The sequence below is a fragment of the Pseudophryne corroboree genome, chromosome 4, assembly GCF_028390025.1.
Source record: "Pseudophryne corroboree isolate aPseCor3 chromosome 4, aPseCor3.hap2, whole genome shotgun sequence".
Classification (NCBI taxonomy): Eukaryota; Metazoa; Chordata; class Amphibia; order Anura; family Myobatrachidae; genus Pseudophryne; species Pseudophryne corroboree.
The window spans coordinates 77,262,015-77,288,054 of NC_086447.1; the positions used below are offsets into that span (position 1 = coordinate 77,262,015).

At 45.8% G+C, this 26,040-nt stretch overlaps 1 protein-coding gene across 1 annotated transcript in view; it reads right to left on the reverse strand.

The window, feature by feature from the left end:
- Window positions 1-407: 407 nt before the first annotated feature.
- The window catches only part of LOC134908923 (cytochrome P450 2K6-like), a 65,820-nt gene continuing 40,187 nt past the window's right edge, over window positions 408-26,040 (reverse strand). The window contains exons 8-10 of the mRNA XM_063915176.1: window positions 24,899-25,083; window positions 23,235-23,376; window positions 408-735 (exon numbers count right to left, since the gene is read on the reverse strand). Coding sequence (XP_063771246.1) covers window positions 557-735; window positions 23,235-23,376; window positions 24,899-25,083 — 506 coding nt within the window. The 3' untranslated portion in view covers window positions 408-556. The remainder of the gene's footprint in view (window positions 736-23,234; window positions 23,377-24,898; window positions 25,084-26,040) is intronic.

Consider the following 26,040-nt stretch of genomic DNA (forward strand, 5'->3'; position numbering starts at 1 on the left):
TGTGGCACCACCGCACCTGCCCCTCCCCCACCCGTGGCACCCCCACAGCCGCTCCTCCCCCACATGTGGTGGCTCCGGACCCCGTCCCCCACCTGCAGAACCCCCGCAACCCGGCACTCCCCCAACCACATCACCTACTAGGTGATTCACCGGGCCCTGCGTGCACTGTTCACGTCGTTGCACGCCCTTTTTCAGTCCAATTGGAGGTAATACTCCATATAATAAAAATATTGCATGCCGCAAGGGCGTGCAGGGGTTAAGGTGGCGTAGCCCCTTACAACAGTGTGAAGAGCGCCCATAAAGCGCGATGAATCACCTACTTATTATTATTATGATGATGATGATGTATGCAATGCAATAAAACTTATGCAAAGAATAACAAAAGTCCATGAACTTGAACACACAAGTGATGAGGAATCTTTTATTGTCAAATATTATTTGTCTAATTACAGTCAGCAAATGCAACGTTATCAGCACAGTGGTTATATTTTATTTAGATTCTGTAAGTCTAAGCAATATAATATATATTTCAAATTAGCTTGCCTGAAACTATGTTCTAGCTGCGGGGTATAGCACACATTGTATAAGGCTGTGGGGCACTAGTTAAACCCTTTGCAGGTGTCAGGTCAAGTTTAGCTCCGGGAGGAGCCTGGAATGTGAAGTTCTGCAGCAGCGATGTGAAGAATATAAACAGCTCCATATTAGCCAGGCTTTCCCCAGCACAGCTTCTTTTACCTGCAGCAAACAGAAATATGAAACATTAATAGTAGCTAAACACTAGTTTTTTTTATTTAGACAATGAGCAGTCTTTACTTTTACACTCAGTTTATTTATATACTACTAATCTGTATGAAGTCTTACTAACAGTAACATATTCATACTTCTAAAAAGATAGCAATACAAAATATAGATGCATATATATGCATCATGGCAAAGAAGAGCATAGGCACAACTGTAAACTACAGGAAGAAGAAGGAAGAAGAAAGAAGAAGAATGAATATACATTGATAACAAGTCACATTTATTTTTATGTTATATTTAATTCTTTTAAAATTCTACACCATTCTCAGGTACTTTGAGACCTTTTCACTATCAGTGGTGTGACAATTTTGCACACCATGTGACGCCACCATTTATTTTTTAATTTCTAAACTTTTGGGAATCTTTGTTAATTTTAAAGGCTGACTATATATATATATATATATATATATATATATATATATATATATATATATATATATATATATATATATATTTATTTATTTGTAGTGTACAACCTGCCACTCGTCGATAAATGAATGTGGATTACTCCGGTGCCTTCCTAAGGTGCTGATGACCTGTATGTAGGCTTGGTATGGCACACAGGGGAAACCCCCCATGGGCCATACTGCACAGGACTATGGAGTATTTTCTACAGTGCATTCTGGTTGTAATCTGGTACATTATCATGAATGTGCTATCAGTAATTTTCTATATATATATATATTTATCAAAGACCCCAGCTCATGCACTCTCCACTGGTTAGACAAACCAATATCGCGGCTGGTCACAACCCCTCTGAAGACTGGAAACACCCCTAAACATGGGCCCTTACATTTCGCCGGTGAGCCTTTCATGCCCCATTCCGACACTGCCCGTATGTAGAATGATGAAGGCGGCACTCACAAGACTTTATAAATTCAATGACGGTACATTAAAAGTCACTGCATTTATAAAGGTAATAGTGTGCCGCCTTCATTATTCTACTATATATATATATATATATATATATATATATACATATATATATATATATACATACACACACACACACATGCAGAAGATCCCGGCACTCCTCTTATATAAGTTTAAAATGCTGCGGTGCCCTCCCAGAGGTATATCTCCTCAGTAAATATAATGAAGAATAAGGGCGGCACTCACGCAGACTGGTGCAGGTGTAGAAAAGGTCAGTTTATTGTTCCGACATGTTTCAGGGACTAGCCCCGTCCTCAGGGCCTTAACCTTAACCTGTTAAGGCCCTGAGTACGGGGCTAGTCCCCGAAATATGTCGGAACAATTAACTGACCTTTTCTACACCTGCACCAGTCTGCGTGAGTGCCGCCCTTATTCTTCATTATATATATATATATATATATTAGAGATGAGCGCCTGAAATTTTTCGGGTTTTGTGTTTTGGTTTTGGGTTCGGTTCCGCGGACGTGTTTTGGGTTCGACCGCGTTTTGGCAAAACCTCACCGAATTTTTTTTGTCGGATTCGGGTGTGTTTTGGATTCGGGTATTTTTTTCAAAAAACACTAAAAAACAGCTTAAATCATAGAATTTGGGGGTCATTTTGATCCCAAAGTATTATTAACCTCAAAAACCATAATTTACACTCATTTTCAGTCTATTCTGAACACCTCACACCTCACAATATTATTTTTAGTCCTAAAATTTGCACCGAGGTCGCTGTGTGAGTAAGATAAGCGACCCTAGTGGCCGACACAAACACCGTGCCCATCTAGGAGTGGCACTGCAGTGTCACGCAGGATGTCCCTTCCAAAAAACCCTCCCCAAACAGCACATGACGCAAAGAAAAAAAGAGGCGCAATGAGGTAGCTGACTGTGTGAGTAAGATAAGCGACCCTAGTGGCCGACACAAACACCGGGCCCATCTAGGAGTGGCACTGCAGTGTCACGCAGGATGTCCCTTCCAAAAAACCCTCCCCAAACAGCACATGACGCAAAGAAAAAAAGAGGCGCAATGAGGTAGCTGACTGTGTGAGTAAGATAAGCGACCCTAGTGGCCGACACAAACACCGGGCCCATCTAGGAGTGGCACTGCAGTGTCACGCAGGATGGCCCTTCCAAAAAACCCTCCCCAAACAGCACATGACGCAAAGAAAAAAAGAGGCGCAATGAGGTAGCTGACTGTGTGAGTAAGATAAGCGACCCTAGTGGCCGACACAAACACCGTGCCCATCTAGGAGTGGCACTGCAGTGTCACGCAGGATGGCCCTTCCAAAAAACCCTCCCCAAACAGCACATGACGCAAAGAAAAAAAGAGGCGCAATGAGGTAGCTGACTGTGTGAGTAAGATAAGCGACCCTAGTGGCCGACACAAACACCGGGCCCATCTAGGAGTGGCACTGCAGTGTCACGCAGGATGTCCCTTCCAAAAAACCCTCCCCAAACAGCACATGACGCAAAGAAAAAAAGAGGCGCAATGAGGTAGCTGTGTGAGTAAGATTAGCGACCCTAGTGGCCGACACAAACACCGGGCCCATCTAGGAGTGGCACTGCAGTGTCACGCAGGATGTCCCTTCCAAAAAACCCTCCCCAAACAGCACATGACGCAAAGAAAAAAAGAGGCGCAATGAGGTAGCTGACTGTGTGAGTAAGATTAGCGACCCTAGTGGCCGTCACAAACACCGGGCCCATCTAGGAGTGGCACTGCAGTGTCACGCAGGATGGCCCTTCCAAAAAACCCTCCCCAAACAGCACATGACGCAAAGAAAAAAAGAGGCGCAATGAGGTAGCTGACTGTGTGAGTAAGATTAGCGACCCTAGTGGCCGTCACAAACACCGGGCCCATCTAGGAGTGGCACTGCAGTGTCACGCAGGATGGCCCTTCCAAAAAACCCTCCCCAAACAGCACATGACGCAAAGAAAAAAAGAGGCGCAATGAGGTAGCTGACTGTGTGAGTAAGATTAGCGACCCTAGTGGCCGTCACAAACACCGGGCCCATCTAGGAGTGGCACTGCAGTGTCACGCAGGATGGCCCTTCCAAAAAACCCTCCCCAAACAGCACATGACGCAAAGAAAAAAAGAGGCGCAATGAGGTAGCTGACTGTGTGAGTAAGATTAGCGACCCTAGTGGCCGTCACAAACACCGGGCCCATCTAGGAGTGGCACTGCAGTGTCACGCAGGATGGCCCTTCCAAAAAACCCTCCCCAAACAGCACATGACGCAAAGAAAAAAAGAGGCGCAATGAGGTAGCTGACTGTGTGAGTAAGATAAGCGACCCTAGTGGCCGACACAAACACCGGGCCCATCTAGGAGTGGCACTGCAGTGTCACGCAGGATGTCCCTTCCAAAAAACCCTCCCCAAACAGCACATGACGCAAAGAAAAATAAAAGAAAAAAGAGGTGCAAGATGGAATTGTCCTTGGGCCCTCCCACCCACCCTTATGTTGTATAAACAGGACATGCACACTTTAACCAACCCATCATTTCAGTGACAGGGTCTGCCACACGACTGTGACTGAAATGACGGGTTGGTTTGGACCCCCACCAAAAAAGAAGCAATTAATCTCTCCTTGCACAAACTGGCTCTACAGAGGCAAGATGTCCACCTCATCATCATCCTCCGATATATCACCGTGTACATCCCCCTCCTCACAGATTATCAATTCGTCCCCACTGGAATCCACCATGTCAGCTCCCTGTGTACTTTGTGGAGGCAACTGCTGCTGGTCAATGTCTCCGCGGAGGAATTGATTATAATTAATTTTAATGAACATCATCTTCTCCACATTTTCTGGATGTAACCTCGTACGCCGATTGCTGACAAGGTGAGCGGCGGCACTAAACACTCTTTCGGAGTACACACTTGTGGGAGGGCAACTTAGGTAGAATAAAGCCAGTTTGTGCAAGGGCCTCCAAATTGCCTCTTTTTCCTGCCAGTATAAGTACGGACTGTGTGACGTGCCTACTTGGATGCGGTCACTCATATAATCCTCCACCATTCTATCAATGGTGAGAGAATCATATGCAGTGACAGTAGACGACATGTCCGTAATCGTTGTCAGGTCCTTCAGTCCGGACCAGATGTCAGCATCAGCAGTCGCTCCAGACTGCCCTGCATCACCGCCAGCGGGTGGGCTCGGAATTCTGAGCCTTTTCCTCGCACCCCCAGTTGCGGGAGAATGTGAAGGAGGAGATGTTGACAGGTCGCGTTCCGCTTGACTTGACAATTTTCTCACCAGCAGGTCTTTGAAACCCAGCAGACTTGTGTGCGCCGGAAAGAGAGATCCAAGGTAGGTTTTAAATCTAGGATCGAGCACGGTGGCCAAAATGTAGTGCTCTGATTTCAACAGATTGACCACCCGTGAATCCTTGTTAAGCGAATTAAGGGCTCCATCCACAAGTCCCACATGCCTAGCGGAATCGCTCTGTCTTAGCTCCTCCTTCAATGTCTCCAGCTTCTTCTGCAAAAGCCTGATGAGGGGAATGACCTGACTCAGGCTGGCAGTGTCTGAACTGACTTCACGTGTGGCAAGTTCAAAAGGTTGCAGAACCTTGCACAACGTTGAAATCATTCTCCACTGCGCTTGAGACAGGTGCATTCCACCTCCTATATCGTGCTCAGTTGTATAGGCTTGAATGGCCTTTTGCTGCTCCTCCAACCTCTGAAGCATATAGAGGGTTGAATTCCACCTCGTTACCACCTCCTGCTTTAGATGATGGCAGGGCAGGTTCAGGCGTTTTTGGTGGTGCTCCAGTCTTCTGTACGTGCTGCCTGTACGCCGAAAGTGTCCCGCAATTTTTCTGGCCACCGACAGCATCACTTGCACGCCCCTGTCGTTTTTTAAAAAATTCTGCACCACCAAATTCAAGGTATGTGCAAAACATGGGACGTGCTGGAATTTGCCCAGATTTAATGCACGCACAATATTGCTGGCATTGTCCGATGCCACAAATCCACAGGAGAGTCCAATTGGGGTAAGCCATTCCGCGATGATCTTCCTCAGTTGCCGTAAGAGGTTTTCAGCTGTGTGCGTATTCTGGAAACCGGTGATACAAAGCGTAGCCTGCCTAGGAAAGAGTTGGCGTTTGCGAGATGCTGCTACTGGTGCCGCCGCTGCTGTTCTTGCGGCGGGAGTCCATACATCTACCCAGTGGGCTGTCACAGTCATATAGTCCTGACCCTGCCCTGCTCCACTTGTCCACATGTCCGTGGTTAAGTGGACATTGGGTACAACTGAATTTTTTAGGACACTGGTGAGTCTTTTTCTGAGGTCCGTGTACATTTTCGGTATCGCCTGCCTAGAGAAGTGGAACCTAGATGGTATTTGGTAACGGGGGCACACTGCCTCAATAAAATGTCTAGTTCCCTGTGAACTAACGGCGGATACCGGACGCACGTCTAACACCAACATAGTTGTCAAGGCCTCAGTTATCCGCTTTGCAGCAGGATGACTGCTGTGATATTTCATCTTCCTCGCAAAGGACTGTTGAACAGTCAATTGCTTACTGGAAGTAGTACAAGCGGGCTTACGACTTCCCCTCTGGGATGACCATCGACTCCCAGCAGCAACAACAGCAGCGCCAGCAGCAGTAGGCGTTACACGCAAGGATGCATCGGAGGAATCCCAGGCAGGAGAGGAATCGTCAGAATTGCCAGTGACATGGCCTGCAGGACTATTGGCATTCCTGGGGAAGGAGGAAATTGACACTGAGGGAGTTGGTGGGGTGGTTTGCGTGAGCTTGGTTACAAGAGGAAGGGATTTACTGGTCAGTGGACTGCTTCCGCTGTCGGCCCAAGTTTTTGAACTTGTCACTGACTTATTATGAATGCGCTGCAGGTGACGTATAAGGGAGGATGTTCCGAGGTGGTTAACGTCCTTACCCCTACTTATTACAGCTTGACAAAGGGAACACACGGCTTGACACCTGTTGTCCGCATTTCTGTTGAAATACCTCCACACCGAAGAGCTGATTTTTTTGGTATTTTCACCTGGCATGTCAACGGCCATATTCCTCCCACGGACAACAGGTGTCTCCCCGGGTGCCTGACTTAAACAAACCACCTCACCATCAGAATCCTCCTGGTCAATTTCCTCCCCAGCGCCAGCAACACCCATATCCTCCTCATCCTGGTGTACTTCAACACTGACATCTTCAATCTGACTATCAGGAACTGGACTGCGGGTGCTCCTTCCAGCACTTGCGGGGGGCGTGCAAATGGTGGAAGGCGCATGCTCTTCACGTCCAGTGTTGGGAAGGTCAGGCATCGCAACCGACACAATTGGACTCTCCTTGTGGATTTGGGATTTCGAAGAATGCACAGTTCTTTGCTGTGCTGCTTTTGCCAGCTTGAGTCTTTTCATTTTTCTAGCGAGAGGCTGAGTGCTTCCATCCTCATGTGAAGCTGAACCACTAGCCATGAACATAGGCCAGGGCCTCAGCCGTTCCTTGCCACTCCGTGTGGTAAATGGCATATTGGCAAGTTTACGCTTCTCCTCCGACAATTTTATTTTAGGTTTTGGAGTCCTTTTTTTTCTGATATTTGGTGTTTTGGATTTGACATGCTCTGTACTATGACATTGGGCATCGGCCTTGGCAGACGACGTTGCTGGCATTTCATCGTCTCGGCCATGACTAGTGGCAGCAGCTTCAGCACGAGGTGGAAGTGGATCTTGATCTTTCCCTAATTTTGGAACCTCAACATTTTTGTTCTCCATATTTTAATAGGCAGAACTAAAAGGCACCTCAGGTAAACAATGGAGATGGATGGATTGGATACTAGTATACAATTATGGACGGACTGCCACGGTTAGGTGGTATAAAAAAACCACGGTTAGGTGGTATATACAATTATGGATGGACGGACTGCCTGCCGAGTTCCGACACAGAGGTAGCCACAGCCGTGAACTACCGAACTGTACACTGGTTGATAAAGAGATAATAGTATACTCGTAACTAGTATGACGACTGTATAAAGAAAGAAAAAAAAACCACGGTTAGGTGGTATATACAATTATGGATGGACGGACTGCCTGCCGAGCTCCGACACAGAGGTAGCCACAGCCGTGAACTACCGCACTGTACACTGGTTGATAAAGAGATAGTAGTATACTCGTAACTAGTATGACCGTGACGACTATAAAGAAAGAAAAAAAAAACCACGGTTAGGTGGTATATACAATTATGGATGGACGGACTGCCTGCCGAGTGCCGACACAGAGGTAGCCACAGCCGTGAACTACCGCACTGTACTGTGTCTGCTGCTAATATAGACTGGTTGATAAAGAGATAGTATACAATACTACTAATATTATATATACTGGTGGTCAGGTCACTGGTCACTAGTAGTCACACTGGCAGTGGCACTCCTGCAGCAAAAGTGTGCACTGTTTAATTTTAATATAATATTATCATGTACTCCTGGCTCCTGCTATAACAACCTGCAGTGCTCCCCAGTCTCCCCCACAATTATAAGCTTTATATACATTGATGTGCAGCACACTGGGCTGAGCAGTGCACACAGACTGAGTCACTGTGTGTATCGTTTTTTTCAGGCAGAGAACGGATATATTAAATAAAACAAACAACTGCACTGTCTCTGGTGGTCACTGTGGTCGTCAGTCACTAAACTCTGTCTGCACTCTCTTCTACAGTATCACAGCAATCTCTCTCTCTCTCTCAACCCTAATCTAAATGGAGAGGACGCCAGCCACGTCCTCTCCCTATCAATCTCAATGCACGTGTGAAAATGGCGGCGACGCGCGGCTCCTTATATAGAATCCGAGTCTCGCGAGAATCCGACAGCGTCATGATGACGTTCGGGCGCGCTCGGGTTAACCGAGCAAGGCGGGAGGATCCGAGTCTGCTCGGACCCGTGAAAAAAAACATGAAGTTCTGGCGGGTTCGGATTCAGAGAAACCGAACCCGCTCATCTCTAATATATATATATATATATATATATATATATATATACACACACACACACACACACTGTATGTGTGTGTGTATATATATATATATATATATATATATATACACATACATACACTGTATATATAACATTTATTTTTTCTTGGAAGTACTGTATACTGTATATGGAAAATTTCAATCTATAATCACTGTTAAATTTAGATTATAGAACTTTTTCCAATTTCCTTTATTCTCAATCAAAATGTTTCCTTTTTTAATGTCATTTGTTTATGCAAACTAGATGGACACTTTTCCGCAGTTATTCAAATTTGTTTATATGGTATTGTGAGCAGCCGTATGTATGTACCCAGTCAGGCAATTTACCCTGGCAATATATTATTAATTATTTTATAAATTAATGTTTCATTGATTGAAATGCAAGGCAGCATGCTTACTGAACCAAAAAATGAACAGTGCAATTTACACTGAAAATCAATAAAATTAAAGAAGTTTGTTAAAGATAACATCATCTGGCTATGCTGTAACTGTCATTTCCCAAAGTTGAAGACTAATATTGCTTTTTCACAATATGGAGAATGGTGGAGAATGGCCAGCACCAGCAAATAAGTTTTTCCAAGGGTCTGGATTATGCAGCTGAGAACTTTGGAATGAACTAATAAAGTGCCAACAAATAATGCAATTCAAACAGGAATGATTTGAGTACATCTCCATCTAGACCTTTGAACATAGGAGGTCATTCCGAGTTGTTCGCTCGCAAGGCGATTTTAGCAGAGTTGCTCACGCTAAGCCACCGCCTACTGGGAGTGAATCTTAGCTTCTTAAAATTGCGAACGATGTATTCGCAATATTGCGATTACAAACTTCTTAGCAGTTTCAGAGTAGCTTCAGACTTACTCGGCATCTGCGATCAGTTCAGTGCTTGTCGTTCCTGGTTTGACGTCACAAACACTCCCAGCGTTCACCCAGACACTCCCCCGTTTCTCCAGCCACTCACGCGTTTTTTCCGGAAACGGTAGCGTTTTTTCCCACACGCCCATAAAACGGCCTGTTTCCGCCAAGAAACACCCATTTCTTGTCAATCACACTACGATCGCCGGAGCAAAGAAAAAGCCGTGAGTAAAAATACTAACTTCATAGCAATTTTACTTGGCGCAGTCGCAGTGCGAACATTGCGCATGCGCACTAAGCAGAAAAACGCTGCGATGCGAAGAAATTTACTGAGCGAACGACTCGGAATGAGGGCCATAGTGTTACATGTGGAGTGTTGTACCGAGAAGAAAAAAATAAAATACTGTGCAGTATATAGTGTACACTGTGTGTAACAAGTGGTTAAGAATAAACATTTTTTTCATAGTTCAAGATTTTGTTTAAAATTACAGTTTTTATTATTATTATTATTATTATTATTATTATTATTATTATTATGGTGCAACAAGGGTTTAGAGCAAAATTATATAAATGGAAATCTAAGCAAATGAGGATGGTTACAGACCTAATTACAAATTTGTATTTCTAAATAATTACATAATTACAACCCTCAACCTAGATAATTATTTACAGTAAAGAAAACAAAATGAGAAAAGGCTCTTCTCAGAAGATCTTAAATACTAGAGGTTACCAGTACAATTGAATTAATTACTTAATGAAATAATAAATAAATAAATAAATTAGTTGAGTGCAGAAATTGTTTGTGAATTAAAATTTTACAAATGAATGAGTACCAAAAAGTGATTTAATTAAACCTAATTCAACTTGTTCTTTTATCCCAAGGAAGAATTACAATAGGAAAACTGAAACAATATGGCATATTCTATGAAATATTTGCTTTTGCATTCATACTTGCACTAAACCCGAATTAGTATACAGCTGTTGTGAAATTACACATTCCAGCATGCTCTGCCACAGTTTTAGCATTTACTAATAGCAAAAGTGTAGAAGGGCATGCTGGGACTTGTATTTTCACAACAGCTGGAGAGTCACAGGTTGGCCAGGCATGGTAAACAGAATATCTACCAAAATTCATTTCAAGTCCTGTCTCTTTAAATAATCATCTTATTTCATATGGTTCTTATGTAAATAATCACATTTGATTTACCATAAATGAAAAAAAGAGTACTACAGTAGTTGAAATTTTTAATACAGTAGCACCTTCAGACTATTCAGGGAGGTTTCTTGAATCATGATATATTCCAACATTTCTCTTTGAATCCCAATAAAGATTCAACATGTGATAGGAATTATATGTGGTTATAGGGAACTCAAGTTATTGTTACTTTTTTAATAATTATTATTATTACTACTACAGGTTGAGTCTTCCATATCTAAAAATTCTGAAATATGGAATATTCCTAAATACAGAATTTCTTCAGCATGACTGAGATAGTGAAACATTGGTTTTCTGATGGTTTAATGTACACAAACTTTGTTTCATGGACAAAATTATTACAAATATTGTACATTATAAATTTACCTTCGGGCTATGTTGTTTATAAGGTATATATGAAACATAACTGCATTCTGTGTTTAGACTTGGGTCCCATCCCTAGAAATCTCATTACAGTATGCAAATATTCCAAAAATGGAAAAATCTGATATCCAAATTACTTCTGGTCCCCAATTTTGTATATAGGAGACTAATAATAATAATAATAATAATAATATTATTATTCATAAATTTATTTTCTATTTGATATTTAGCTTTTTTCCTGTATAATGTATTCATAATTATTTGATTTTTCCAATGATTTCCCATCACACGAGTATTGTGAATTAAAATATATAACTTTACACACAATTACTGCACTCATCTATTTATTAATTTAGACAACACCCAAAAGAACGCCTCTTTATCCTATTTATTTATTAATTAATTAATTAATTAATTAATTCATTCATTCATTCATTCATTTGTTCAGTTGAACGGCTATATTTATTATAATAAGAATTTACTCACCGGTAATTCTATTTCTCGTAGTCCGTAGTGGATGCTGGGGACTCCGTAAGGACCATGGGGAATAGACGGGCTCCGCAGGAGACTGGGCACTTTAAAAGAAAGATTAGGTACTATCTGGTGTGCACTGGCTCCTCCCTCTATGCCCCTCCTTCAGACCTCAGTGAGGGAAACTGTGCCCGGAAGAGCTGACACTACAAGGAAAGGATTTGGAATCCAGGGTAAGACTCATACCAGCCACACCAATCACACCGTACAACTTGTGATAACCATACCCAGTTAACAGTATGAACAACAACTGAGCCTCAGTCAACGGATGGCTCATAACAATAACCCTTTAGTAAGCAATAACTATATACACGTATTGCAGAAGAAGTCCACACTTGGGACGGGCGCCAAGCATCCACTACGGACTACGAGAAATAGAATTACCGGTGAGTAAATTCTTCTTTTCTCTGACGTCCTAGTGGATGCTGGGGACTCCGTAAGGACCATGGGGATTATACCAAAGCTCCCAAACGGGCGGGAGAGTGCGGATGACTCTGCAGCACCGAATGAGCAAACTCAAGGTCCTCCTCAGCCAGGGTATCAAACTTGTAGAACTTAGCAAATGTGTTTGAACCCGACCAAGTAGCAGCTCGGCAAAGCTGTAAAGCCGAGACCCCTCGGGCAGCTGCCAAAGAAGAGCCCACCTTCCTTGTGGAATGGGCTTTTACTGATTTTGGATGCGGCAATCCAGCCGCAGAGTGAGCCAGCTGAATCGTGCCACAGATCCAGCGAGCAATAGTCTGCTTCGAAGCAGGAGCGCCAACCTTGTTGGCTGCATACAGAATAAACAACGAGTCAGACTTTCTGACTCCCGCCATTCTGGAACCATAAATTTTCAAAGCCCGGACTACGTCCAGTAACTTGGAATCCTCCAAGTCCCTAGTAGCCGCAGGCACCACAATAGGTTGGTTCAAATGAAACGATGATACCACCTTAGGGAGAATTTAGGGACGAGTCCTCAATTCTGCCCTGTCCATATGGAAGATCAGATAAGGGCTTTTACATGACAAAGCCGCCAATTCTGACACACGCCTAGCCGAAGCTAAGGCCAATAGCATGACCACTTTCCACGTGAGATATTAAGTGGCTCAAACCAGTGGGATTTCAGGAAATCCAACACAACGTTAAGATCCCAAGGTGCCACTGGTGGCACAAAAGGAGGCTGAATATGCAGCACTCCCTTTACAAACGTCTGAAGCTCAGGCAGTGAAGCCAGTTCTTTTTGAAAGAAAATGGATAGGGCCGAGATCGGAACCTTTATGGACCCTCATTTTAGGCCCATAGTCACACCTGACTGTATGAAATGCAGAAAACGACCCAACTGGAATTCCTCTGTAGGAGCCTTCCTGGCCTCACACCAAGCAACATATTTCCAGCGTAGGAATTACTTAATCCAGTACACCCTTTTCCTCTAGTATCCGGCGTTCAACCGCCATGCCGTCAAACGCAGCCGTGGTAAGTCTTGAAACAGACAGGGTCCCTGTTGCAACAGGTCCCGTCTGAGAGGCAGAGGCCATGGGTCCTCTGTGATCAACTCTTGTAGCTCTGGGTACCAAGTCCGTCTTGGCCAATCCGGAACGATGAGTTTCGTTCTCACTCCTCTTTTTCTTACTATTCTCAGCACCTTGGGTGTGAGAGGAAGAGGAGGAAACACATATACCGACTGGAACACCCACGGTGTTACTAGTGCATCCACAGCTATCGCCTGAGGGTCCCTTGACCTGGCGCAATTTTTTTTAGCTTTTTGTTTAGGCGGGACGCCATCATGTCCACCTGTGGCCGTTCCCACCAATTTACAATCTGCTCGAAGACTTCTTGATGAAGTCCCTACTCTCCCGGGTGGAGGTCGTGCCTTCTGAGGAAGTCTGCTTCCCAGTTGTCCACTCCCGGAATGAACACTGCTGACAGTGCTTGTACGTGATTCTCCGCCCAACGAAGAATCCTTGTGGCTTCCGCCATCGCTACCCTGCTTCTTGTGCCGCCCTGTCGGTTTACATGGGCGACTGCCGTGATGTTGTCTGACTGAATCAGCACTGGTTGGTCTCGAAGCAGGGGCTCCGCTTGACTCAGGGCGTTGTATATGGCCCTTAATTCCAGTATGTTTATGTGCAGATGAGTCTCCTGACTTGACCACAGCCCCTGGAAGTTTCTTCCCTGAGTGACTGCCCCCATCCGTGGAGGCTTGCATCTGTGGTCACAAGGACCCAGTCCTGTATGCCGAACCTGCGGCCCTCGAGAAGATGAGCACTCTGCAGCCACCACAGAAGAGACACCCTGGCAATCGGGGACAGGGCGATCAGCCGATGCATCTGAAGATGCGATCTGGACCACTTGTCCAACAGATCCCACTGAAAGATCCTGGCACGGAACTTGCCGAAAGGAATGGCTTTGTATGACGCTACCATCTTTCCCAGGACTCGCGTGCAGTGATGCACCGACACCTGCTTTGGTTTCAGGAGATCCCTGACCAGGGTCACTAACTCCTGAGCCTTCTCCTCCGGGAGAAATACCTTCTTCTGTTCTGTGTCCAGAATCATGCCCAGGAAGGGCAGACGCGTTGTAGGAATCAGCTGCGACTTTGGAATATTCAGAATCCAGCCGTGCCATAGCAACACTTCCTGAGAGTGTGCTACGCTGATCAACAACTGCTCTCTGGACCTCGCCTTTATGAGGAGATCGTCCAAGTACGGGATAACTGTAACTCCTTGCTTCTGGAGAAGTACCATCATCTCCGCCATTACCTTGGTAAAGACTCTCGGTGCCATGGATAGACCAAACGGCAACGTCTGGAATTGGTAATGACAGTACTATACCACAAACCGGAGGTACTCCTGGTGAGGCGGATAAATGGGGACATGTAAGCACGCATCCTTGATGTCCAGGGATACCATAAAATCCCCCTCCTCCGGGCTGGCAATGACCGCTCTGAGCGATTCCATTTTGAACTTGAACTTTTTCATGTAAATGTTCAAGGATTTTAAATTTAGAATGCGTCTTACCGAACCGTCCGGTTTCGGTACCACAAACAGTGTGGAATAGTAACCCCTTCCCTGCTGAAGGGGGGGTACCATTATTATCACTTGCTGGAGGAACAGCTTGTGAATAGCCATCAGGACTATCTCCCTCTCCGTGGGAGAAGCTGGCAAGGTGGATTTTAGGTAACGGTGAGGGGGCGTCACTTCGAGTTCCAGCTTGTATCCCTGAGATACAATTTGTATAGCCCAAGGATCCACTTGTGAGCGAACCCACTGGTTGCAGAAATTTCGGAGATGCGCCCCCACCGCTCCTGGCTCCGCCTGTGGAGCCCCAGCGTCATGCGGTGGACTTAGTGGAAGCAGGGTAGGACTTTTGTTCCTGAGAACTGGCTGCATGGTGCAGCTTTTTTCCACTACCCCTGCCTCTGACAAGAAAGGATGCACCTCTGACTCTTTTGCTTTTTTGAGAACAAAAGAACTGCATTTGGTAATACAGTGCTTTCTTAGGCTGTGAGGAAACCTGCGGCATGAAAGTCGACATTCCAGCTGTCGCTGTGGATACGAGGTCCGAGAGACCGTCCCCAAACAATTCCTCACCCTTATAAGGCAAAACCTCCATGTGTTTTTTAGAGTCGGCATCCCCTGTCCATCGCCGAGTCCATAAGACCCTCCTGGCAGAAATGGACATTGCATTTATTCGAGAGCCCAGCAGGCAAACGTCCCTCTGGGCATCCCGCATATATAAGACGACGTCTTTAATATGGCTAAGTGTTAGCAATACGGTATCCCTGTCCAGGGTATCTAACCCCTCTGACAGAGTATCTGTCCATGCTGCAACAGCACTGCACATCCAAGCTGAAGCAATAGCCGGTCTCAGTAGAGTACCAGAGTGTGTATACACTGACTTCAAGATACCTTCCTGCTTCCTATCCGCAGGTTCCTTTAGGGCGGCCGTATCCTGAGACTTAGATAAGCGCGTCAGGGCCTTGTCAACCCTAGGGGAGGATTCCCAGCGTAACCTATCCGTTGGCGGGAAAGGGTACGCCATTAGTATTCTCTTGGGAATCACCACTTTCTTATCAGGGGAAGACCACGCTTCTTCACATAACTCATTTAATTCATGTGACGGGGGAAAAGTCACTGGCTGCTTTTTCTCCCCAAACATATTTACCCTCTTGTCAGGGACAGGGTCAGCCTCTGAAATGTGTAATACATTTTTCATTGCCATAATCATGTATCGGATGTCCTTAGTCATTTTGGGCTGTAATAGTGCCTCATCATCGTCGACGCTGGAGTCGGACTCCGTGTCGACATCTGTGTCAACCAACTGAGATAGTGGGCGTTTTTGAGATGCTGACGGCCTTGAGAGCCCGGCTGTCCCCCGGCAGCAACATCATCAAATCTCTTGTGTAATGAGTTTACATCGTCATTTAAGACCTTCCACATATCCATTCAATCAGGTGTCGGCACCGACGGGGGCAACACCACATTTATCTGCCCTTGCTCCGCCTCCACGTAACCCTCCTGTCACAACTTAGGGCTGATGACCGTGACTGGGAGCCTCAGTTGTAGAGGTTGACGGGTGCCTGAATGTTGGAGGAGCGATGGGACTCCTAGACATGCGTAAAGACAGTAGCAATGATGCCCGAAGGCGTGACCACGACAACTGGAAATATCTTTCAGTGATTTTATTAAATGAAAAGTCATAAAACGTGCAAAAACAATAGAAAGTCACAAGTGGAAATTTAGGTGTGCAACTGGTTAATACCAGTAACCTGGAATGTAGAGAAAAGTTCTGTAAACTGTGAATGAAGCTAGGGTTCACTGGAAAACTGTAAATGAAGCTAGGGTTTGCTGGAAAACTATAAATGAAGCTAGGGTTTGCTGGAAAACTGTAGTTGTTGAAGAGTGGCTGCTGGAAAGCCGGAATACAGACACAGGTGAGTAAGGTGATGTTGTAGAGGGTTAATCACAGAGGTGTCGTGTTACACCATAGAGTGTAACACAGAGGAGTCAGGCTTGAATGCAGGAGAGTTCACTGGAGAATCTGTAGAAGACTGCACACAGGAACCACTGGAGACAAATGAAGCACTGACATCTATCTGGCCCAGACACAGGATACTTATACCTGCAGCTATGCAAGCATTGGCTGGGCAATTATGCAGATTTCAGAGCCAGTAGATTGGAGGAGCTGGAACATGTGATTGCATCCAACATGGCTGCGCCCATGCTGGAAGTAAGATGGAAAACCTGGTTTGGAACACAATGTAGAAACATAGTAGTAATGGCGGCTCCGGTCGCAGAGGACAGGAGACGCCAAACAACAAGTGCATGCTGAGACACGTGGAAGGCAGCAGAGGCCGTGGAGGGCGTACAACCAGAAGGGAGATAGTGTCTCAGTACTCGGATCGTGACATTACCCCCCCTTTTAGGAGTGGCCCCAGGACACTTCGTAAGTTTTCCTAGCCATCTGGAATGGAATTTCTGGAAGAAGACTTGTGCCAACTTGGAAGTGGGGAATCCATGACAGAATCCATCGAGGAATGAACCCACGGACGATGAGGAACAGACAAGGAAACCAGTTGCCTAGTGGGTGACTGGCGGGATACTTTGTGCTGGGCAGATTTTGGGCAGGAGGCCCCAAATTCAGCAATGTCCTTTTTTAGGGTCGGCCACCAATTTGACCTGGAAACGAATTTTAAGGTCTTGCGTATGCCCGCGTGTCCGGCAAAGCGAGAGGAATGTGCCCGATGCAAGAGCTTCCTCCTGAAAGCCGGCTTCACTCAATTTTTCCCTGGCGGGGGCATAGAGTCCATCCTCACTGCGGAGAACACCACTGGATCAACAATATAATGCTTGACAGTAGACTCAGACTCATTTTATTGCTCCCGGGAGCGGGAAAGGGCATCAGCCTTGTGATTCGGTGACCCTGGACAAAACTGTAGTTTGGAGTCTTGGCACGGAGGAGACAGGACATCAGAAGACTTGTAGGAGGATAGACGAACTGGAAACTCTTTTTGGAGACAGGTCTCAGAGCAGGAAGGACCCTATGCCAGGATACGGGTCGACTTCCAATCAACTTGAGGGTTATGCAGACGTAGCCATGGAAGGCCTAGGACCACAGGATGGGTGGCCCTGGGGATAACCTGTAAAGAAATCAACTCTGTATGCTGATCCCCTACCTTCAGACGGATAGGTAGGGTCTTGGAGGTAATCACTGCATCAGGAATCCTACTGCCGTCCACGGCAGTTAGAGATATCGGTGATGACAGTCTCTCAGTGGGTAGAGACCACTGCTTAACGAACCTCTCTGTAATAAAGTTTCCGGCTGCTCCAGAATCCAATAAGGCAGTGAGATTCTTAGTACGCTGAACCACCTGCAGAGAAACGGAGAGATTGCAGTTACTTGGAAATGGAGAGAAATTCGTCACTCCTAGCTGGTCCTCTCCTTGGTGGGCTAGGACTTGAGGTTGTCCCGGACGCTTGGGACAGGACTTGATAACGTGAGAAGATTCGGCACAGTACAAACAGAGACGCTCAGCAAGACGTCTATTACGCTCTGCCTGAAATAAACGAGAGCGACCTATCTGCATAGGTTCCTCCCTAGACGGAGATGGCTGACGAGGAATGGAAACAGTAGGAATCTTGGGAAATGTGTATCTTCCTCGTTCAACAGCCCTTTCACGGAACCGTAAATCGACCTTAGTGCAGAGGGAAATGAGCTCGTTTAAAGTTAAAGGCAAGTCTCTAGCAGCGAGCTCATCTTTGATACGCTCGGATAGCCCTCCTCAGAAGGCTGCATAAAGAGCGTCATCATTCCAGGAGACTTCAGATGCCAAGGTCTGGAATTGCACCAAATACTGACCGACTGTTCGCGTCCCCTGATGCAGCCGAAGGATCTCTGAAGAAGCTGATGTCACTCGACCTGGCTCATCGAAAATTCGTCTGAATGTTGCCACGAAGTTTGCATAGGATGACAACAGGGCATCAGACCTTTCCCATATAGGTGAGGCCCAGTCTAGAGCGGCACCACTGAGTAGAGAAATAAGGTATGCCACCTTAATGCGGTCAGTAGGGAAACTGCTGGGTTGCAATTCAAATTGGATCTCGCACTGGTTTAGGAAACCCCTGCAGGCTTTAGGGGATCCATCATATTTAGCTGGAGTCGGCAAGTGAAGATAGGGAGCAGGAACAGGTATGGTGGGTGGGGACACCACCGGAGGCGCTGGAGTCGACACTCTGGACGCCCCTAATCCACGGAGGGCCGCTTGAATTTCATCCAGCCGGGAGGAGAGGTCCTGGAGACAGTGACCAACATGGCCTACAGCAGCCTCCTGACGTTCAAGGCGGGTTGCCAGTTCTTGTATCAGCCTAAGCGCTTGAGCCTGGTCTCCGGCTGGATCCATTAGGTCAGTGCTTACTGTGTCACAACTGAGGGCTGATGACCGTGACTGGGAGCCTTAGTTGTAGAGGTTGACGGGTATCTGAATGTTGGAGGAGTGATGGGACTCCTGGACATGCGTAAAGACAGTAGCAAGGATGCCCGAAGGCGTGACCACGACAACTGGAAATATCTTTCAGTGATTTTATTAAATGAAAAGTCATAAAACGTGCAAAAACAATAGAAAGTCACAAGTAGAAATTTAGGTGTGCAACTGGTTAATACCAGTAACCTGGAATGTAGAGAAAAGTTCTGTAAACTGTAAATTAAGCTAGGGTTCGCTGGAAAACTGTAAATGAAGCTAGGGTTCGCTGGAAAACTATAAATGAAGCTAGGGTTCGCTGGAAAACTGTAGTTGTTGAAGAGTGGCTGCTGGAAAGCCGGAACAAAGACACAGGTGAGTAAGATGATGTTGTAGAGGGTTAATCACAGAGGTGTCGTGTTACACCACAGAGTGTAACACAGAGGAGTCAGGCTTGAATGCAGGAGAGTTCACTGGAGAATCTGTAGAAGACTGCACACAGGAACCACTGGAGACAAATGAAGCACTGACATCTATCTGGCCCAGACACAGGATACTTATACCTACAGCTATGCAAGCATTGGCTGGGCTATTATGCAGATTTCAGAGCCAGTAGATTGGAGGAGCTGGAACATGTGATTGCATCCAACATGGCTGCGTCCATGCTGGAAGTAAGATGGAAAACCTGGTTTGGAACACAATGTAGAAACATAGTAGTAATGGCGGCTCCGGCGCAGATGACAGGAGACGCCAAACAACAAGTGCATGCTGAGACACGTGGAAGGCAGCGGAGACCGCGGAGGGCGTACAACCAGAAGGGAGATAGTGTCTCAGTACTCGGATCGTGACACCTCCTCATCAAACATGTCGACACAGCCGTACCGATACACAGCACACACACAGGAAATGCTCTGACTGAGGACAGGACCCCACAAGGCATACTTGCCTACCTGACCCTCTCCATGAGGGAGAAAATGCTCTGTTCCTGGACTTTCCTGGTAATGTATGATTGCCAGCACCTGTGGTGAAACACCTTTCTTATCAATTAACTAGCTCACCACAGGTGATGGCAATCGTACATTACCAGGAAAGTCCAGGAACAGAGCATTTTCTCCCTCATGGAGAGGGTCAGGTAGGCAAGCATGCCACAAGGTCTATGGGGAGACAGAGAAAGAGTATGCCAGCACACACCAGAGCGCTATATAACACAGGGATACACACTACCAGAAGTGAATTTTTCCCAATAGCTGCTTTATAAATACACCTTTTGCCTAAATTTATGTGCCCCCCCCCTCTCTTTTTACCCTCTTAGTGCCAGGAGACTGCAGGGGAGAGCCTGGGGATTGTCCTTCCAGCGGAGCTGTGAAGAGAAATGGCGCTGGTGTGCTGAGGAAGAAGGCCCCGCTCCCTCAGTGGCGGGCTTCTGTCCCGCTGTTTCTGACTAAAAAATGGCAGGGGTTTTACACATATACAGTCACAGACTGTATTATGTGTCTTTTTTATGCCAAAGGTATTCTTATTGCTTCCCAGGGCACCCCCCCCCCCCCAGCGCCCTGCTGCACCCTACAGTGACCAAAGTGAGTGGTGTGCAGTGGGAGCAATGGCGCACAGCTGCGGTGCTGTGCGCTACCTTAATGAAGACAGGAGTCTTCAGCTGCCGATTTCATCACCAACTTCTGATCTTATGGCTCTGCGAGGGGGACGGCGGCGCGGCTCCGGGAACGGACGACCGAGGACCTCTGCCTGTGTTCGAACCCTCTGGAGCTAATGGTGTCCAGTAGCCTAAGAAGCGCAACCTAGCTGTGAACAGGTACGTTTGCTTCTCTCCCCTCGGTCCCACGTAGCAGTGAGTCTGTTGCCAGCAGATCTCACTGAAAATAAAAAACCTAACAATTACTTTCTTTACTAGCAGGCTCAGGAGAGCCCACTAGGTGCATCCACCTCTGGCCGGGCACAGATTCTAACTGAGGTCTGGAGGAGGGGCATAGAGGGAGGAGCCAGTGCACACCAGATAGTACCTAATCTTTCTTTTAGATTGCCCAGTCTCCTGCGGAGCCCGTCTATTCCCCATGGTCCTTACGGAGTCCCCAGCATCCACTAGGACGTCAGAGAAATTATGTATACTGACAATAAAGTTTTCAAAATGGTAAGTAATAATCATACACAAAACAACCAAAACAGTCTCTCTCGGGTCATTCAAATAAATATAGCATAAGCTATAACTCTTATTGAAGCCCATGTCCTGGCAATAGTACAATGCTAAATAACAGAGAAAATATTAATTTTCCCTTTGTGAAGTTAGGAAAAAAATATTTATCACATGCACATTAAAAATGTGGATTGTGATAAATTAAACCATAAGATGAAACTCTAAAGCAGGGGTGGGGAACCTCCGTCCCGCGGGCCGTATACGGCCAGCGAAGCCGTTTGGTCCGGCCCACCAGCTTGTCAGTGAGACATGCTGCCGCTCAGTCGGGCGGCAGCGTGTCTCAGCTGTCAGCACAGGGAGACGGAGGAGAGCGCGGCTGTGTCGAGTGGGACCAGCGGCGTGTAGAACTTCAAACCAGCCGCCGGTCCGTGAGCCAATCAGAGCTCGCGGACCGGCAGCCAATCAGGAGCCGCGGCTGCCGGTCCGCGAGCTCTGATTGGCTCTCGAACCGGCGGCTGGTTTGAAGTACTACACGGCGCCGCCGCTCCCACCCGACAGCCGCGCTCTCCTCCGTCTCTCAGGTAAGCAGCACGGAGGGGAGGGCAACTGCATACCTGGCACCGTGGGGGGCATCATTTATACCTGGCACTGTGGGGGGCATCTGTATACCTGGCACTGTGGGGGCATCTGCATACCTTGCACTGTGGGGGCATCTGCATACCTGGCACTGTGGGGGCATCTGCATACCTGGCACTGTGGGGGGCATCTGTATACCTGGCACTGTGGGGGGCATCTGTATACCTGGCACTGTAGGGGCATCTGCATACCTGGCACTGTGGGGGGCATCTGTATACCTTGCACTGTGGGGGCATCTGCATACCTGGCACTGTGGGGGCATCTGCATACCTGGCACTGTGGGGGGCATTTGTATACCTGGCACTGTGGGGGGCATCTGTATACCTTGCACTGTGGGGGCATCTGCATACCTGGCACTGTGAGGGCATTTGTATACCTGGCACTGTGGGGGCATCTGTATAACTGGCACTGGGGGGCATTTGTATACCTAGCACTGTGGGGGGCATTTGTATACCTGGCACTGTGGGGGCATCTGCATACCTGGCACTGTGGGGGCATCTGCATACCTGGCACTGTGGGGGCATCTGTATACCTGGCACTGTGGGGGGCATCTGTATACCTGGCACTGTGAGGGCATTTGTATACCTGGCACTGTGGGGGCATTTGTATACCTGGCACTGTGGGGGGTATTTGTACACCTGGCACTGTGGGGGCATCTGTATACCTGGCACTGTGGGGGGCATTTGTATACCTGGCACTGTGGGGGCATTTGTATACCTGGCACTGTGGGGGCAATTGTGGATCTGGCACCGCACTATTGGGGGCATATGTGTATCATATCACGTCCCATTTTAACTGGCCACACCCATTTTTTTGGCGCGTGCGCGCCTCCGGCGCGCACACACAGTGCCTCTAAGGGGCAGACCTACTGGGGGGCAGGGTAATTTTTTAAGTTGAGAATTTTTGTATGGCCCCCGAAGGATTTTATAAATATCCAAATGGCCCTCGGTAGAAAAAAGGTTCCCCACCCCTGCTCTAAAGCAACATTTTTAATTTTCTGCCATGAGCATTTGAAGCTGGGAGTGTTTTTTTCAGGCAGGAATTTAATAAATTGAAATGTAGAACTGAATCTTCATATTGCATGTGGTTGAAAGGTGAAATAAATAAAAATTCAGATTATTTAAAGCACTCCACATCCATTAATAAAGGCAATATTTACATATTGTATACATATGCTGCATATGCTAAAATTTTCTCTGGTAGGCTGAATAAATGCATAGATTTTTTTTTTCTTTTAACCAATGACCACTGAGCGTCACAATAATGGTGGATCTACTGTAAGTTCTCCATTATTAAGGTTACTGCCCATTATTGAAATATTCATCTATAAAATATGTTCATTATTATCATTACCCAATGAGAATGGTATGAATGCCTCATTCTTCTTGAAATGCCCTTCTGGGGTGAGAAAATGTTCTGGGTAAAAGTCTTCTGGCCTTTCAAAGTAGGCTTCATCTTTCAGTGCGGAGGATAGAAATGGCATCACCATGGTACCCTAGATAAAACAGCCAGTTAGAACCTGCCCACTGTGTAATAGAAATACAGAGTTAAACAGAAGGAATATTTTGCATGGAGCACAGATGAAAAATTAGGTATTGTAGTCAATGTCACTATATCTGTTAATATCTAAATTGGACAGACTATGGAGCAAATTTATCTAGCTAATTTTGACTATAAAACATATGAAAATTACTGTTTATGGTGATAATTAAATGATGCTAGAACAAAATAGAAAACAGGAAATACTGTAGCTCCAATACATCCTGCTTTCCATCATAAGAGCCATCCCCACTGTTTTCTATTTGGATGAATTTATGGGACTTTGTAATACAGTAAGCTTAGAAAAATTTAGCTTTTAATCCAGTGGAGTTTACAGTCTTTGTTCACTACCATATGTACATACACCTATATGCACTAGGGTTACTTTCTGTTGTGTAGCAAATAACATACCTGTATATTTTTTGAATTGTCGGAGGAAACTGGAGAAAACCCAAAAAAGAACAATGAGACTATACAAACTCCACACTGTAAGGTCCGTCTGTATTGAGATTCAAACCCAAGACCTCAGTTCTGCAGGCAGTAATGCTAACCATTACTCTGCGCTTTTTTGCACCATAATGGTAAAATAGACTAAAAACACATCCACTTGATAATGGGCAGTTCTTTACTGTAGTTTTTGAGCATCACACAAGAGGCGGAAATTGAATGATGTCTACCACTGCATCACTGTTGATGTGCATTTGGAAAACTCAACTATAAATTGCTGGAATGGGTTTACAGTATGTATTTCTTCCTTGCAAGGGACTTCAAGAGCATATAAGACTCAACAGAGTTAAATAGGGGTCCACTGATTGTGGCTGATCTCTGCACATACAGAGAAAGGGGAACAATGTTGATACAGTATGTGTGTACTATTTGTGTAAGCATAGTAAATAGTCTACACCAGTAGCTCTAGCAAATGCATCAAGCAGCCCAGGACTTAACCAACAGTTTGGTTTATTGAGTAGTAGTGCGTTTGTACTCCTAACACTTGCAATTACAGTACATACACACAGTATCTGGATGGAATGGAGCTTAAGTGGAACATACAGAACACCAGCCGGTGATGTATGTGGGTAGTGCTGCATCGACAGATGTTAGAGGTGTACTAAAGCACAGATATCGCCATGATATAGCAGGCAGGGTATCTCAGAAGCTAAGTGGAAAACATTTGTGTGCCACTGTGGCACTCATACACAGGGACAAGATGATAACATGGATGTGTAGAAAACCAAATGGTGGCCATCTTGGCCAATGTCAACAGCTTCCCTAAAGAAGCACCATGGAAACAGCCCACTAGCGCACTCCATATTCCAACAAAAAAAACAACTTTTTACTGATTCTTCATGCTTACCTCAAATAAAGACATTATTTTTGGCTTTACAATTTGTTCCAGTAACCCTTTTTTTGTCAGTTGGCCATCAGTAACTGAACAAAGCAGTTTCCCTATAATATGCTCAGAGAAATTGAACTCTCACCTTTGGAATAAAGTAGCCCCTGAATGTGACATCCTGATTAGTTGCATGAGGGACACCATCAGGTGCAATATCACCAAACCGCTGAATTTCATGAACGACGGCATCGGTGTACGGCATTTGTTTCCTATGCTCCAATTGGGGTTGAGATGATGCAACCACTCTTTGAATTTCATTTTGCACTTTTTCTGCCAGAGAAGAAGAGGTACTGTATTTCACTTCTAAATATTTATAGCCCAAAACCACAATGCAGCACTTACTACTACTAAAAATAAAATGTATTAATGTTCAGTTTAATACTACATAGTTAATTCATGGTATTTTTCCTGTATTGTAAATATAACATCTATAAATGAATCACTTTCTGTTCATCATTTTATTATTCCTACAGTATTTTTATCTTTCAGTGGTCTAATATAATGTTTTATTTTTATTACAAAGTTTTATTTTTTTATTGCTGTTTATATACTGTGCATGTGTTTGTACTTTTTATTACTGTTTTCATTTTTTTTTTTTAGGAAATCTCACAACATAATGTGGAATGAGGAAAATATTTAATGGAACTGCTGAAAACTTCAGTAAGCTCTAGTTATTACAGTATGTTTCAACAACTATTACCTAAATGTCCCTTTACTTGTAATGGGATGCGTGTGGTATCCCACCAGTCAGAACGCCTGTGGTCATGTGACTGATGCCGGAATCATGACAGAATCCTGGTGTCGGAACACTGACTGCTGACATCCCAAAAATAAGTATCAGGGTCAATGTTAGGGCCCAGGGGGACGGTTAAGCACTAGATGGGAGGTTAGCCACAGACGCCACCCCCTGTGTCTTAGCCCTAGAAGCTAACCTAGGTGGGTTAGAGTTAGGGTAGGGGACAGCGGACGGGTAAAATAATTCCCCCATCCCCTGTCGGCATTCTCATTGTCGGGATGCCTGTGTGGGTCATGTGACCACCGGCATTCCGACAGCAGGGATAACATGCCCAACCACTTGTAATTTATACCCCTTACAGCCCCCTGCAGACAGCACTCACCAACCCGGCAAATGCCGGGTTGGTGACACGCTAGCGACGTGGCAGGGGCGGCGCTGGGATATCACATGATCTCCCAGTGCCGCCCTCCCTATGCACTGTGAACGGGAGC